Source organism: Lepidochelys kempii, chromosome 3, assembly GCF_965140265.1.
Source record: "Lepidochelys kempii isolate rLepKem1 chromosome 3, rLepKem1.hap2, whole genome shotgun sequence".
In the NCBI taxonomy this organism is placed as follows: Eukaryota; Metazoa; Chordata; order Testudines; family Cheloniidae; genus Lepidochelys; species Lepidochelys kempii.
This window is the reverse complement of record NC_133258.1, coordinates 91,245,736-91,263,167: the sequence shown is the minus strand read 5'-3', so window position 1 is coordinate 91,263,167 and position 17,432 is coordinate 91,245,736. Positions and strand designations below refer to the sequence as shown.

At 38.2% G+C, this 17,432-nt stretch overlaps 1 protein-coding gene across 1 annotated transcript in view; it reads left to right on the top strand.

Moving 5' to 3' along the window:
- The window catches only part of FAM184A (family with sequence similarity 184 member A), a 169,534-nt gene that overhangs the window by 93,177 nt on the left and 58,925 nt on the right, over window positions 1-17,432 (top strand). The window contains exons 6-9 of the mRNA XM_073337169.1: window positions 919-1,041; window positions 12,245-12,406; window positions 14,558-14,679; window positions 14,880-15,030. Coding sequence (XP_073193270.1) covers window positions 919-1,041; window positions 12,245-12,406; window positions 14,558-14,679; window positions 14,880-15,030 — 558 coding nt within the window. The remainder of the gene's footprint in view (window positions 1-918; window positions 1,042-12,244; window positions 12,407-14,557; window positions 14,680-14,879; window positions 15,031-17,432) is intronic.

Here is a 17,432-nt window from a genome sequence, read left to right as displayed (position 1 = left end):
AAAAGCTAGTCTTAAAAATAACTAGTTTTTTTTAAAGAGTAACAATTCTGGCACAAACATATATGGCATAGGTTTATGAAACAGTGATGTAAGTCACAGATTGACAGATGCAGAAAGGCACACATGCAATTTATTATTTATTAATATTTCATTTTCTAATATTTATGGTGTTGTTCAAGCTGGGGCCTCTTATTAAAATCAGGGCCTTCTTAGGCTAAGTGCTGTATAAACCTGGATATAGATGCAGTCCCTGCCCCTCAAAAATTGTAATCTAAAAATGTAAGCTAAGTATCAGGGGGAGGGGTGAAAGGTAGACCGTCAAATACATACATTTTCATTACATGAATATCATTTTAGATATGTGGGTATGTTTGCTGGGTTTTTTTGGTTTTATAATGACATAAAAATTATTTACTTTCCCCAACTGCAGCTCAGCTGCCTGTCTGACCCCTCAGCATAGACTTTAAGGTTTTACTGCTTCCTCTTCTGCATTTTATATAGAAATTAAATACTATGTTATCAAATTTAAAACTCATGTTTGACGCAACTTAAGGTCCCTGAGTTGGTGGAGCCCACGTATATGGGAGACTGAGAGTCTACATTTTTGAATGCTAAATTTACTGCAAAGTAATGATGGTATTATAAAAGGAAGTTTTACATACTATTCTTTTTATCTTATCAACAAGGGATGTGGACTAGAAAGTACACAAAAAAGCCATGATCTCCAGAATAACAGGCAAAACTTACCCTGATTATAATTCTCTTTGAGATAAGAGAGTTCTTTCTAGGAGTTAAAAGCTGTCGTATTTCTGGAGGAAAACAAACTCTGGTTTTCTTTTTAATACGGTACACCTTTGACATGTAATGACTACTAAGAATGGATGTAATTTTTCTGTTTTGTTCTTCTGTTTTTTTAAGGAGTTGGAGCAGCAATTTGAAAAGGAGAAACTACATTTGGAAGGGGATAAGACTCAGCTTAGACAGCAGCTGGAAAATATGAGGGAAGAACTGACTACAAAGCTGACTTCAGCCAATCAGGAGGCAAGAATTTTCTTAGTCAAATTAGCTCACTGTCATATGCATTAGCCCACATTTAATCAGTAATGATAGCTTATTCAACTGATTTTGTGAATTAGATATTGGACTGAGCCCATGCTGTTGGGCCTTTTTTAGCTCATTGTCTGTTTTAACATGAGTATTCCCAAAATATAATTCACTTGACCACTGTCAAAGTATGATTTTTTTTTTATTTTACAATATATTTTCTTACAAATTAGTGTAGCAAAAGGAAAGGAAACTAAGGTACAAAACGATCATGTAAACAGCTCCATTTATCTCTACTCTGCTCATGTGCAAATCAAGTACTTACTAAATTTCCATGCACAAAATACTTCAAGAAGTAATTAAAGAGAAAAGGCCAATCTTTTTGGTAACCCAATTTTTTTATAATTTGTTTGCTGTAAAGTGTGGCTAATTTCACAGCATGCAGATGCTTTTTAAAGTTTCCTGGGAAGGAAGAACTCAACTCTTATTTCCAATAATAAAATTATCCATTATGATACAATATATAGTCATGTATTCCAGACTACCTAATGATAGTTTTAGTTTGTATTTAAAATGTGACAAATTGGTGGTTTCCGTCAATTTCTTAGTGAGTAAGTGTCTGCCTTACAGTTTACATCCAACCAAGTCTTGGCAGAGAAACTCCCAGAGATGGTTCTTTCAGGTCAGACATATTCTATTGTTCCATCAGTATATGGAATTTTTTGCCCTGTGTCAGCAAAATACTTAAGTACATTCTTAAGTCCCATTGACCTCACTGTTCAATGGGATTTATGTCCTTTGCTGAATAGGGATGGACTTAACGTATGTGCACCAGGGCTTTGCTGAATTAGGAATTTGCACCGTTATTTCTCATGTTGTATCGATTCTGTGGACCAGAGAAGATGCCTCTCTAATTCTAACCGTGTGCAACATCAAAAAACACTAAATTCACTGTTTGTTTTTTAAAAACAGAACTGATTACTTTTGGATGACAGTACAGGATGCAGAATTATAAATTTGTATATTAAACATGTATATTTAGCTATATCTTTCTCCCTACATCTGGTACATCTTCAGCCCCTTTTGAACCTCCCATCTTCAAATTTCATCAATGTTGCTGTTTAATCAGTCATAAATGTCACTACTGAACAATGCTTATCATTGCCGGACGCTCCTCGGCTCTGGCACTACTGAATAGTTATGGGAATGAGTATCTTTGCCAGTAGTTCAAGCCTTTTGAGATTGGGAATGGAAGCTCGATCTCTCTCTTGCCAGTTTGAAGGAGTACCAGAATGCCACTGACCTGGCTGCTTTAATTTTATCTCAGTGTAAAAATTATTTTCAAGTTGCTAACATGATCACTTGTGGTATTTGTTTATTTTGCCACTTCAGTAGAAAGCCTCCTTATCTCCCTTTTGTCCTCCTACGGCGGCACTTTCATGCTATCATTCCAATTTGGTTTTCTTATTTCTGTTTTAATGATTGTCTCTAGTAACATAAGCTAAAACCTTCTATATTAAATTTAATTCTTACATTTTTTGCTAATGTGTTCCTATCCAGGTGGCAACTAAGTAGAGTGGAAAGAGCTGAAATTTTTATTTAGTGAGACTTCACCTTCATTATCCAGCTGCTACCGAACAGGGAATATAATTCACATTTCAAAACCGATTATCATTCTTTATTCAGAAAACATAAATCCAATCCACTAGAGTAGCTAGTGTAGTTTATTCTAGGTTTTCCTTTTTTGTTTTAACTTAGTAAGTACAAGACACTGGTGCTCTGCTTACAACAATAATTTACTTCTAGACTTTTATAGGCAAAACTGGGAAAGGGTTTGTAAGAGGTACAATACTGCATTTATTTTCTGTAATTAGTACAACACTGAATATTCACTGATGCAGAAGAATCTTTCTTGTGAAATGCCAGTTCCATCCTTTTATTGTGTCTCTAACATTCCTGTTCATATGTTTACATTTTTTTAAATAATATTTTGGCTCTTTACATAAAAGGAGATATATATTTATTACCCTTTCTCTTCATAATGCCATCTGTCTGTTAGTTATGGCCAAAGATGATAACTCACTCATGACCCTAGGATGTTCATAAAGACAGACAATGTGGGTGAAGTAATATCTTCTTTTGGACCAATTTCTGTTGGTGAAAAAGACAAGCTTTCAAGCTTACAGAGAGATCTTCTTCAGGTCTGGGCTCTGTGCAAGAAGAGCTCTGTGTAAAATCATAAGCTTGTCTCTTTCACCAACTGAAGTTGATCCAATAAAAGATATTACCTCACCTACCTTGTCGCTCCGTTGTTCTAGGACCCATATGGCTACAAAAACACTGCAAACATAGAGATCACATGCAGTCCCAGGTTATTGAAGTGTTACAGTTTCATCATATATCTGTGTGCTACAGAGTGTGAAAACTTGTTGATATGTTAAAGAAGTGTTGAAATGTGAAGGTGGTAAGCAGCAACATATACATTTACAGCAGGAACAGCCGGCCTACCAGATTATGAAATTGGTATAGAATCAAGTAATACAGTATCTTGAAAGAGCTTATTATAAGAGAGTTCCATAATTTCAAAACACCATCATTTGTAACACACAATTCATTGATAAGCAATTATCTTTTGGTAGCTTTGAATAACTTAGGACCTACTGGGGGGGAAAAAAGAGACCAACATGTGACTACTTCTGTATTTAGTATTGTAGAAGTGCCAAATAATTAACTTTTGTGTCACCATTTCAATTATAAACAAGTATTGTCAGGGGTTTCTGAGAAAGTAGTAAAAAGTTGTTTCAAACTGAAACTTTAAAAACCAGGTATGCAATATATCGGAAGCAAATGTATCATTATACTTTAAATTTTTTGTATTTAATGTTTCGTGGGAAACAGTTAAGAAAACAGAGTTGGTCTTACTGTTTTTGAGCAGCCCTGCAAAATAGTAGTGTGCCATTCATCTCTCTGCAAAATATAAACAATTTATTTCCTCCACGGTAACACCATTATACCCAGGGCAGAACTATGGATTTTGGATAAGGTTATGGAACATTTCTTTGAAATACACCCTGAACTTAGCTGACTCTTTTTACTCTGTGTGTGTGTGTGTGTGTGTGTGTGAGAGAGAGAGAGGGTAGTAGAAAGCGGGCATCTTTAAGTTCTGTCCTGTACTTTCCTGTTGCATAAGTGGAGCCCAGATGATTGTTCCTTCAGCATTAGCTATTGGCTTAATTCAGTTCATATTGGTTTAATGTTTCAAAGATATCTTTGCAATGAAAATGGAAACTTTTTTTTTAATTCAAGTTTGAGATTCACATGTATCACCAAATCAGAGGGCCCATTGTCACAGGCTATGTGAGGCTGAAACACTAGTGCTTTACACAAAATCAGAAATATCTTGCATCTATCGATTAGATAATTTGTTAAAATAGGACAGAAATAAAAGAAGAAATATACTTGTTTTTGGAAGTTTTCAGAAATTGCTTGCTGTTTTCTAACATGATCTTTGCCATTTTTTGCTGCTAGTCACAACTGATCCTCTGTGTATCTTTTATTTCATAATATTTATAAAGAGACCAAGTTATTGACAATTAAAAATAAGCTACTGTGTATAAAAAGTAATATATGTTAGAAAAGGAGAGAGAGAATGAGAGAAGAGAAACAGCTCTTTTGGTTCTGCCTCTTATATAATAAAGTATATTATATGTGCCATTTTTGTTTTAATGTTTTATTTCTTTAGCTTGAGCTCCATCAGTATTAACTGAAGACATTTCTCCATAGCTTTTGACAGACAAGCAGCTTTACCGACGAAAATAAGGCCTTCTGGTACCTCCTGTTTCTGCTCTTTACTCATCTCAGCACTTGTCTTTCTCTTTCTGCTTTTTTTTGTCTGCCTCAAAGACTCAGATATGTATAGAGCACTTACGTTCTTCAGTTTTTTATTCATCTTCCTTTTTTCTCAATTTAATTTTCTTAGCTGCATCTCTAATGACTGAAATAAAGAAGGTAATTGAAAAGAAAGCAGTTAAGCAGAAAAACCCTTGCCTTATAGTTTGAGCTTATCCTTGGCCACCTTGGAAACACTTTTTACTTCCTGCCTCAAGGCCCTGTGTAGCCCTCAAGGACCTGGGCAGATAACCAACTCCTTACCCAGAATCTGAGGCAAAGTGAATATTACTACAAGGAGGTACCAGTGGAAAAGCCTGATACATTTTTTTTTTTTTAACCGATGGTCCAGGGCAGATGAGAGACTAATGCAGTTTTTCCTGTTATATTGGGCTTTTAAAAAGTCCCGTCCCACCAAGAGAGAGAACAGTTAGTGTTCTTCAACTGTAGATCTCAAAGTGTTGTACAAAGGTGGATATGTATCATTATTTCCATTTTATATTTGGAGAAACTAAGGCACAGAGAGGTGAAGTTACTTGCTGTGTGACACTGAACAAGTCAGTGCAACTTTCTGTGCCTCAGTCTCTCCATCTGTAAACTAGGGGTAATGATACATTTGTGTAATTGGTTCACCAACTTTGATAGTAGTGCTGCTATAGGCTCTCTGTCTTTGCCTGTCAGTGCCTAGAGAGTTGATTCTAGAAGAAACCTATAGTTGGGAACATAAGGGACAGAAAGTAGTTTCTCATCAGCGACATCCTAATCAGGGATCCCTGAATGTTTGCTTTTTTCTGAAAGGGCTAAGAGAATTTTCACAAACTATAAATATTGACTGGACTCGAGCAACAGCACTAAACTTTTTCCATGGTGCTAATATAGTTCCTGAGTTTGTGCTTTGTTGCTTGAATTGCAACCAGAGGGCAGTGCTGAAACTACAGTAAACAAAGCTTAATTATTCAGACTGAAATTTCTCTAGGATACCAAGGTTAATGCTATGCCTCTTGCAAGGACCACAGATGTTCAGGGCTTCAGTTTTACATTTTTGACGTTGCACTCTATATTCACACTCATTAGCATATTTTCATAAAATCATATAATGTAACTGGAATATGCTTCATGCAAAAGGTCTCTTGCAAGGTATCATTACAAAGCTTATCTACTGAGTCTTCATCCTATTTGTATGAATGTATCATTCTTGTATCTAGGAAACTAGGAATATAAAATATAACTCTGAGGTCCTATTGTAGTTATACAAAGTGTGGACCATTAGTGGTGGTTTAGAATCAAGAAACTTCCTGAAAAAGCACAAGATCAAATCCGCACAGACACACCCCTGGAACCCCGACCTGGGATATTCTATCTACTACCCAAGATCCATAAACCTGGAAATCCTGGGCGCCCCATCATCTCAGGCATTGGCACCCTGACAGCAGGATTGTCTGGCTATGTAGACTCCCTCCTCAGGCCCTACGCTACCAGCACTCCCAGCTACCTTCGAGACACCACTGACTTCCTGAGGAAACTTCAATCCATCGGTGATCTTCCTGATAACACCATCCTGGCTACTATGGATGTAGAAGCCCTCTACACCAACATTCCACACAAAGATGGACTACAAGCCGTCAAGAACACTATCCCCGATAATGTCACGGCTAACCTGGTGGCTGAACTTTGTGACTTTGTCCTTACCCATAACTATTTCACATTTGGGGACAATGTATACCTTCAGATCAGCGGCACTGCTATGGGTACCCGCATGGCCCCACAGTATGCCAACATTTTTATGGCTGATTTAGAACAACGCTTCCTCAGCTCTCGTCCCCTAAAGCCCCTACTCTACTTGCGCTATATTGATGACATCTTCATCATCTGGACCCATGGAAAAGAAGCCCTTGAGGAATTCCACCATGATTTCAACAATTTCCATCCCACCACCAACCTCAGCCTGGTCCAGTCCACACAAGAGATCCACTTCCTGGACACTACAGTGCTAATAAACAATGGCCACATAAACACCACCCTATACCGTAAACCTACTGACGGCTATTCCTACCTGCATGCCTCCAGCTTTCACCCTGACCACACCACACGATCCATCGTCTACAGCCAAGCTCTGCGATACAACCGCATTTGCTCCAACCCCTCAGACAGAGACAAACACCTACAAGATCTCTGTCAAGCTTTCTTACAACTACAATACCCACCTGCAGAAGTAAAGAAACAGATTGATAGAGCCAGAAGAGTTCCCAGAAGTTACCTACTACAGGACAGGCCTAACAAAGAAAATAACAGAACGCCACTAGCCGTCACCTTCAGCCCCCAACTAAAACCCCTCCAACGCATTATTAAGGATCTACAACCTATCCTAAAGGATGACCCAACACTCTCACAAGTCTTGGGAGACAGGCCAGTCCTTGCCTACAGACAGCCCCGCAACCTGAAGCAAATACTCACCAACAACCACATACCACACAACAGAACCACTAACCCAGGAACTTATCCTTGCAACAAAGCCCGTTGCCAATTGTGCCCACATATCTATTCAGGGGACACCATCACAGGGCCTAATAACATCAGCCACACTATCAGAGGCTCGTTCACCTGCACATCCACCAATGTGATCTATGCCATCATGTGCCAGCAATGCCCCTCTGCCATGTACATTGGTCAAACTGGACAGTCTCTACGTAAAAGAATAAATGGACACAAATCAGATGTCAAGAATTATAACATTCATAAACCAGTCGGAGAACACTTCAATCTCTCTGGTCACGCAATCACAGACATGAAGGTCGCTATCTTAAAACAAAAAAACTTCAAATCCAGACTCCAGCGAGAAACTGCTGAATTGGAATTCATTTGCAAATTGGATACTATTAATTTAGGCTTAAATAGAGACTGGGAGTGGCTAAGTCATTATGCAAGGTAGCCTGTTTCCTCTTGTTTTTTCCTACCCCCCCCCCCCCAGATGTTCTGGTTTAACTTGGATTTAAACCTGGAGAATGGTCAGTTTAGATGAGCTATTACCAGCAGGAGAGTGAGTTTGTGTGTGTATGGGGGTGGGGGGGATGTGAGAAAACCTTGATCTATGCAGGAAATAGCCCGACTTGATTATGTAAAGAGTTGTCACTTTGGATGGGCTAGCACCAGCAGGAGAGTGAATTTGTGTGGGGGGGTGGAGGGTGAGAAAACCTGGATTTGTGCTGGAAATGGCCCACCTGTTGATCACTTTAGATAAGCTATTACCAGCAGGACAGTGGGGTGGGAGGAGGTATTGTTTCATGATTTCTGTGTGTATATAAAGTCTGCTGCAGTTTCCACGGTAAACATCTGATGAAGTGAGCTGTAGCTCATGAAAGCTCATGCTCAAATAAATTGGTTAGTCTCTAAGGTGCCACAAGTCCTCCTTTTCTTTTTGCGAATACAGACTAACACGGCTGTTCCTCTGAAACCTAGAATCTTGATGGCTCCCATCAATTAGGACAATTGACTGTAGATGGCTCTGTTTACTTGCAAGTCTTCTTGTGAGTTAGGCCAGGAAGAATGAAGGCTTGGGGTCTCACAGGAAATGTGACCATGTCATCTGGAACTGGAATCCATCTTAAACCTGGTGTTTTTCCATTTAGAAGGAGGGGTGGGGACCCAAAGAGACAAAAGATTCCCGCCTTGTGCCAAAGGTAAGGGGGTGGAACAGATCAAAGGGGATTCCAGTCATGAGAAATCCCCTAGCTACCATCTGAGCTGGAACAGGGACTGTATCAGGGAGAAGGATTGGGCCCAGACTAGAAAGAAGTCTAGTCTGTGAAAGAAGCTTATTGGAACATCTCTGAGGGTTTCTTAATGTATTAGGCTTAGACTTGTGTTTTTTTTGTTTTATTTTGCTTGGTAATTTACTTCGTTCTGTCAGTTATTACTTGGAACCACTTAAATCCTACTTTTTATATTTAATAAAATCACTTGTTACTTATTAATTAACCCAGAGCAAGTAATTAATACCTGGAGGAGCAAACAGCTGTGCGTATCTCTCTATCAGTGTTATAGAGGGCAAACAATTTGAGTTTACCTGTATAAGCGTCGAGTAAAACGTATTTATTTGAGGGTTGGATCCCATTGGGAACTGGGTATCTGGGAGCTAGAGACAGGAGCACTTTCTGAGCTGTTTTCTGTTAAGTCTGCAGCTTTTGTGGGACGTGGTTCAGACCTGGGTCTGTGTTTGCAGCAGGCTAGCGTGTCTGGCTCAACAAGACAGGGTACTGAAGTTCCAAGCTGCCAGGGAAAGTGGGCTCAGTAGTCGTCTCCGCACATCAGGTGGCAGTCCCAAGGTGGTTTCTGTGACCCAACCTGTCACAACATTATTGTCAAAAGATGACAGGCACTTTCAGTAATATCTTTATCACCATGCTTGATCATTGGTTTGTTGTTGCCTCAGAGGAAAAATTGCCTCCTAATGAATCAAAAGTACCATCTCCTGCAACATCTAGGTTTCCTTGGAGATTTCTATCCAGTTTTGAATTAGATAAAACTCTGTTTAGCTTATACATTACATATACTCATCATTCTGATTTTGATTAACACTTTTTTCCAGCTAACTAATTCAGTAGTGTTTTTATTATTCCTGAGACAAGGTGGGTGAGGAAATCTCTTTTACTGGACCAACTTCTGTTGGTGAGAGAGACAACCTTTTAAGCCACACAGAGCACTTGTACAGGTATGAGAGAGAAACTCCCAGCATCACAGAAAAATGCAAGGTGGAACAGATTGTTTAGCATAAGTAGTTAGCATGTGTTGTAATCAACCATTCAAGGTAGAGTGGCCTATTAAGATTTCTGCTGTCATGGGACAAAAAGAGGGAGTTAGTTGGTTATAGATTGTTGTAATAAGCCATAAATATAGTGCTTATGTTCAGTCCATGATTTTTAGTGTCTGACAGAGTAATGAATATAAGCCCCCAAGCTCATCTTTTGAAAGTTTTGTGCAGGATTCCTTTGAGGATGAGGACTGATAGGTCACTTTGTAAAAAGTGTTCACTCACAGGTGAATCAGGTGTTTTTGTCTTTTTATCATTTTCCTGTGTGAGTTCATTTGAGATCATAGTGATTGACTAGTTTCTCTCACACAGTTGTTGGGGCATTTAGATGTATACCGCAAGTTGTGATAGGCATATGTAAGATCCATGGAAGGATCTTTGGGGTAGGGGATTGTTGATTGACATGGCTGCAACTACACATCATTATTCCTGGTATTCTTGGACTTGGCCTGTTTTTAGTTTTTCTTCTGTTTCAATTTTTAATTTTTTTATAAAAATAATAACTAAGGAAACCAAGAGACTAAGAAGCAAAGAAAGACCCAGAACAGGAGGAGCTGAGGTGCCTTCTTTTCATTGGTTCTGCTGCCTGTGTATCAAAATTTATGAGAAAAATCTAGATAGGATATGAAAGTCCAGAAAACAAATTAGTAATAACTGATCTTTTCCTCCCTAATGTGGAGGAAAATATCAATAACAGATGGTAATATTAGTATTTGTAAATAACTGTAGAAACATGTTAAAAAAATCTTAATTTTCTGCCCCAAATATTGAAACCAAGTTTACTCATATTTGTAAAATAAATACTTGCGGACTACTATGTCGCATTGCTCAGGGTTAACGATTGCATACTTCGTACTGTATACTTGAAGTGGAGGAATTCTTAAGGTCACCATTAGATCCTTTTTAATTGCTTGACTTCTAACGATTTGAAGTTTTTCAAATGAAGAATTTAATGTAACGTTCTTGTAGTGTGTTAGAGGCTTTTTTGTATTAAAAGGTGTCCTGATTAATGGTTAAAATAGGTCAATGAAGGGGGTGGAATTCCCGGTGTCTGTTGCTTGGTCAGGGGCTTTTCTGAACAATTCACTTACTCTCATCACTTTTATTCCTTTGGCTGCTCCTTTTGCTGTAGTGTAAGTTCCTCTTGGTGATTCTCCTGTTCCCCAACCTTCCACTCAGCTTCTGCTCAGATTCTGGGGCAAGAACCAAGTTTCACCCTTTCCCTCTGTCTTGTTGCTAGTCTTTTGACAGGGGATGAAAGTCCCCTTGGCATTTCACCTGTTCCCTGCTGCACTCGATCATGATTGTTGCTGCTTCTGCGGGGGCTCTCCTGAGTACTTCACCTGCTAATCCTTTCCCCCCACCCTCCTTGTAGCACCTACCCCTGGGGCCAATATGCCCCGTGTTGTACTCTCACTCTGCTGTCTAAAGCTGCCAGGTCCCAGGGGTCCCCTTGGTGTCATGCTTTCCATTCAGTCTTTTTTTGCCTTAAATTCGTTAATACAACAGCACTGAACTATGACACCATGCTGACAAAAAGGGAGACCAGGCTCAAGAGGAGTAGAACAGCACCTGCTATGCTTTCATAGTGAGAAGGAGGACTGGGAGTCGAGCAACAGCGAAACGCAGGAGGAGAAGGAAGGACTGAGCTAGCAGCCGAGAACAAGACCACATTTGGTCAAAATGAGAGTTAGGGACAGGCAGGACCTGATTGCAGGTGCAAAGTGGCCCGGGCAGTACCAAAGTCCAACCTATTTTTCACGTGTTCTTATCTCAATTCTTCACTATGTATCCCTAGCTCAGTCCCTAAATTCCACACCCCATTTCAGAGCACCGCTACTTCTTCTGCTTTTACTGCTTGCCTGGGTGCCACCCTGGCAGTCTACCCCCCAAAACAGTCTAACACGAGCCCCTCCTATTTGTATTCTGTAAAATTTTTCACAAAATGTTTCAAAGTGCAGGTTTGGATACCTTTTCCTTTAAAGGTGTTCAGTTGTTAATCTTACAAATACTGTAAATTTAAATATATAGGAGGAATTCTGCCTGTCAAGGACATGAAAGTAGTCGTATTAAAGAGAAAATAGGTTGCATGGACAAAAATTGATTTACAAGGAAGAGAATAGTATTCACTAAAGTAAAACTCTTTGTATACACAGGGATCAAAAACCCGTGCCTGGCCCTGGCTTGTGGGGCTCTGACTCCACGGTTAAAAATCACTGTGTAGGTGCTCAGGCCCATGCTGAAGCCCAAGCTCCGAGACCCTGCAAGGGAGGAGGATCCCGGATCCTGATCTCCAGCCTGAACCCAAATGTCTGCACGGCGATTTTTTTAGCCCTGCAGCCTGAGCCCTGCCAGCCTGAGTCAGCTGACCTGGGCCAGCTTTTGCCATACGGTGGGTCTTTTATCCCTGTGTAGACGTATCCTTAGAGTGAAAGATATGAGGCTGATTTTGTTTAGTTCCCACTAGTAATGATTATGAAAATATTGTATCTCTTTATATTGTAGGTGTGTCATCTACAAGACCAAGTAAGAAAAAGTGAACAGGGCCTTGGTGCTGCAGAAGGACACATCTCCAATCTTCAAGAAACCCAGGAAATACTCCAAAAAGAACTAGAGTTATCCAAAGCAAGGCTGAGAGAAACCACAGAATCATTGTATAATATTGAGGTAACCACATGATGGGAAAGCAAATGATTTAAAACACAATTACAGTGTTTACTGACTGTTTTTTAAACATCAAGACCTGGTTTAATGCAGTGGTTCTCAAAGCTGGTCCGCCGCTTGTTCAGGGAAAGCCCCTGCCATGCCGGACCAGTTTGTTTATCTGCCACGTCCGCAGGTTCGGCCGATCGTGGCTCCCACTGCCCACGGTTCGCCACTCCAGGCCAATGGACATGGTGGCCGTCCTTCCCACAGCCCCCATTGGCCTGAAGCGGCAAACTGCTGCCAGTGGGAGCTGCAATCGGCCGAACCTGCGGACACGGCAGGTAAACAAAGCGGCGGACTGGCTTTGAGAACCACTGTTTTAATGGGAATATTAAAGAAGTGGCTTCATATAGCCCTATTTAAAAAAAATGCTGATTTCCTTTTTTTTTTTTTTTTCATTTCAAGGCTTAGAACATAAAAATTAGATATGAATATTTTAAGAGGTCATTTCTATTATTAACTGAGTGTTGCAACAAATACATCTTTCTCTAGCTAATTGAAATTGTACTATAAACAACTCCGAGTAGCTTTATTAGAGCTAGAATTTTGTGTTTTACTCTTGTTGGTTTTCATTTCATGTGCGCTCAAACCATGAAATAACAAACATTTAATTGACATGTCCTTTTTTAAAATTTTCTTTTTAAAAGTGGAAGATATCCCTAAAAGACTGAGTAAGAAAGCTTCAGAAAGCAAATGCACAGAGGTTCACAATTACTGTAAAGTGAAAAAAGGTGTTAAGGATATTCTTCTCTTGAAACTAAATTCAACAAAAAACAGTAGTACTGTTTGGTGAACCTCTGACTTAGTCTGCTATATAAACATATCATTTATTTTTTGTTGTTTTGTGAACTAAATTTGCTGTAGGATTTGCATCTTAAATTATGTGTGTGCTTATGTATGTGAAAATACTCTTTGTCCCCTCAGTTAATTTCCTTTTAAAAACCTACTGAGGCCTTACAGAAATGTAGGCTATTTAGAGACCAATTTGCTTATTGTGTACTGTCATATTTTCTTTCCATTTACGGTTCTTGAAAAGGAAAACAGCATTTTCAGTATTTATTTGTTTTTGTTGTTTTTTCCCTATCTGAAATCATAATTCTCTATTTGTGATGTCATACGTGGTTGCTATGGAAAATATCCTTTACATAGTAAATCTTTTAGGTAAATGCTTAAACGTGAATAATCCCATCCCCTATCTGGCAGAATAATAGTCTTTGCCAAGGTCCAATGTAAAAGATTGCTAGTTTAAGCCTAGCATCTTTTTTTGTCCCAACCTGTAACATTCAGATAACCACTGTTCATTCAGAAAGAATAAGCATCCGAAATTTAAATGTTCACATTTAAGAAATGGTTAATACTAGCAATTGTCTCAGCAAGTTTTAGAATGTATTAATTAGAGCAGGGCGAATACTGCAAAAAATGTCCCACGAATATTCATTTAAAAAAAACTCTGATACTCTCCACATGCCTCATGTGTTGGCTTTTCATAAATAAAGCAAACACTGCTGGCAGGAATGTTTATTGTAACTATGAAGTTTAAGCAAATATTACAAAATATTACAAAATGTTCAAATGAATTTTGAATTCCTGATTACAAGTGTCCACCACAAAAACCTGATTCTTATAATTATGCCTGGCCAGGTAAGGAACAGAAAAACATACCATGTGAACTTTGTATCTGATCAAAACAGCTCAAATGTTGAATTTCAAGTGCTGAATACTTCCAGCCAACTATTTTGCATATGATACATACAAACAAACATTACTTGCATAAATGATTTCTTGAAAAATTTCAAATAAGTAATAAATTTAAGAAAATATTTTGTCAGAAATATGACAGAAGTATAATTCAGGGAGCTCAAATATTTGTGGAGCTGAAAATAACAATGAAAACAGTCTTCATTAGGAGTCAGATTTTTGAATTATTTTATTAATTATTTTATACTTTAATCATGTTATAATAAGGCACCTGTAAACAAGTGTTTAATGACCAAAAATGTCAATGCTAGTCCTATACACTGGCAGGAATTTTATTTTGATTCAGAGAAAGATTTCTGTTCAAAATACTTTTTTGCAGCTGCTGAGTCTCCATTATAAAGTTTGTATTTTCAGGGGGAACTAGAACAGGAGAGACAGCAGCATGAAGCAAAGATTTCTGCTATGAGGGAAGAGGAGAAGATGAAAGTTGACAGAATGGCTCGTGACCTAGAAATAAAATGGACAGAAAATCTTCGGCAAGTGTTTTTTCTTTGTTTTAAATAGGAAAGAAAAGCATGCATTAAATGAAACAAGTCATTATTAATGCAATGTACAAGTACAGCAAATATTTTTGTAATTATATAAGCATTTCAAATTCACTTCTCAATAATACTTGTTAATTTTTATTTTTATGAAAGGCTAGATCATGTTTTAATTATATTACTTTTTCTTTCAGACAGGAATGTAGTAAACTTCGTGAAGAGTTGAGGCTTCAGCATGAAGAGGATAAAAAGGCCGCCATGACTCAGCTCTTGCAACTGAAAGAACGTGAAAAAAATGCTGCTAGGGATGGCTGGCAAAAGAAGGTAGAAGATCTTTTAGACCAGGTAACTAGAACGGCTAGTTAAGTATCAAAGGAAAGTTATAATTTGGATTTAGGCTGCTGATGGTTTATTACTGACTAATTGTATGAAAGCAGTATAAAACTTGTCTCTAGGCTTAATTTGGATGATAACTCATTAGAGATTACTCAGTAATAACAATACTGATTTAATGTGAAAACCTTTCTTACTCATTAAAATGATGAGAAAGAATATACTCTTTTTTTTCCTTGTGGTACTAAACATGAGGAAACTGTTTTCATTTCTTTGGTATTCTTATCCACGCTCTGTGGATTTATGCCTCTCTACCTATTAATGTTTCTTGTTGTAGGTATTTATGTATGTTTATATTGCTTAGTTAGTTTTGTAATTATTTGGAGGTATCATACATGTTTACATTGATGGTACAGTAGAAAACATGTAAAAAGTCAAAATTTGCCAATTACCAGTATCACCACACATTTACTGCACCTATCTCCTGCCCTAAATATGGGGGAAACTATCGTAATCTCAGATACTACTGTGTGGTAATTTTTGATAAATGCTGGCTTTTTAATTGCAGCTACTGTGTGTATTCATGCTAATATTTACTATAATAAAGTGCTTTCCCCCTGTTAAATCATTCACACAAATTCTTTGTTTTATACTTTTTTGCAATGCCAGTAGTGAAGTAGCATTGAGTTGATTGACTACTTGGATGAAAAAGACAGATAAAAGAAGGCCAAACATAATTTTAGTGACAGAAAGGAATAGCTTTTTGGAAATGATTTAGTAAACACATGTTATTTTTGTCTGTATGGTGACTGCTTCAGCTATGGCTTCAACTTTGAGAGCACAAAAACTTAAGTGTGCAGCTTTGTGCACACAATTAATTATGGGTGCATATGTTAGTATTTCCCCATCTAATTACCTGATTTTATACACTGTGGGAAATTTGTTTGTCAGTGCTATAATTTGTGCCCATAAAAGTGGAGGCTTCTGAAAATCTTGACCTAAATTATCTTTTACAGCTTGGATGTTATCAAGGACTTTTGCTTGTCTCATTTTTAAGAGTTCATTCTCATTTTGAGTAGTATTATTTTTGAAGACTCATTTACTCCCATTTTTTCAGCTTGTAAGTGGCACATTCTCAATTACATTCCCAAAAGCAGCTCAATTTAAAAAGTGGTACATCAGCCAAAACATGCTAAACTTTGTGTTTTTTTTTTAATTTGTGTTAAAAATACTTTAATTATATTTAAGATACTTAACAAAATGTGTTGTAATTAGGGTTCCCAATTAAATCGCAGTTAATTCACGCAATTAAAAATAATTAATCGCAATTAAAAAATTAGTCGCGATTAATCGCAGTTTTAATCGCACTTTTAAACGATAGAATGCCAATTGAAATTTATTAAATGTTTCTGGATGTTTTTCTACATTTTCAAATATATTGATTTCAGTTACAACACAGAATACAAAGTGTGCAGTGCTCAATTTATATTACTTTTGATTACAAATATTTGCACTGTAAAAATGACAAACCAAAGAAATATTATTTTTCAATTCCCCTAATACAAGTACTGTCATGCAATCTCTTTATGGTGAAAGTGCAACTTACAAATGTAGATTTTTTTGTTTGTTGCATAACTGCACTCCATAACAAAGCAATGTAAAACTTTAGTGCCTACAGTCCACTCAGTCCTACTTCTTGTTCAGCCAATTGCCAAGAGAAACAAGTTTGTTTGTATTTACAGGAGATAATGCTGCCCGCTTCTTACTTACAATGTCACCTGAAAGTGAGAACAAACGTTTGCATGGCACTTTTGTAGCCAGCATTGCAAGGTATTTACATGCCAGATATACTAAATATTCATCTGCCTCTTCATGCTTCGACCACCATAGAATCATAGACTATTAGGGTTGGAAGAGACCTCAGGAGGTCATCTAGTCCAATCCCCTGCTCAAATCAGAACCAACACCAACTAAATCATCCCAGCCAAGGCTTTGTCAAGCCGAGCCTTAAAAACCTCTAAGGATGGAGATTCCACCACCTCCCTAGGCAACCCATTCCAATCATTGACCACCCTCCTAGTGAAATAGTGTTTCCTAATATCCAACCTAGACTTTCCCCACTGCAACTTGAGACCATTGCTTCTTGTTCTGTCATCTACCACCACTGAGAACAGCCTAGCTCCATTCTCTTTGGAACCCCTTTTCAGGTAGTTGAAGGCTGCTGTCAAATCCCCCCTCACTCTTCTCTTCTGCAGACTAAATAATCCCAGTTCCCTCAGCCTCTCTTTGTAAGTCATGTGCCCCATCCCCCTTATAATTTTTGTTGCCCTCTGCTGGACTCTCTCCAATTTGTCCACATCCCTTCTGCAGTGGGGGGACCAAAACTGGAGGCAATACTCCAGGTGTGGCCTCAC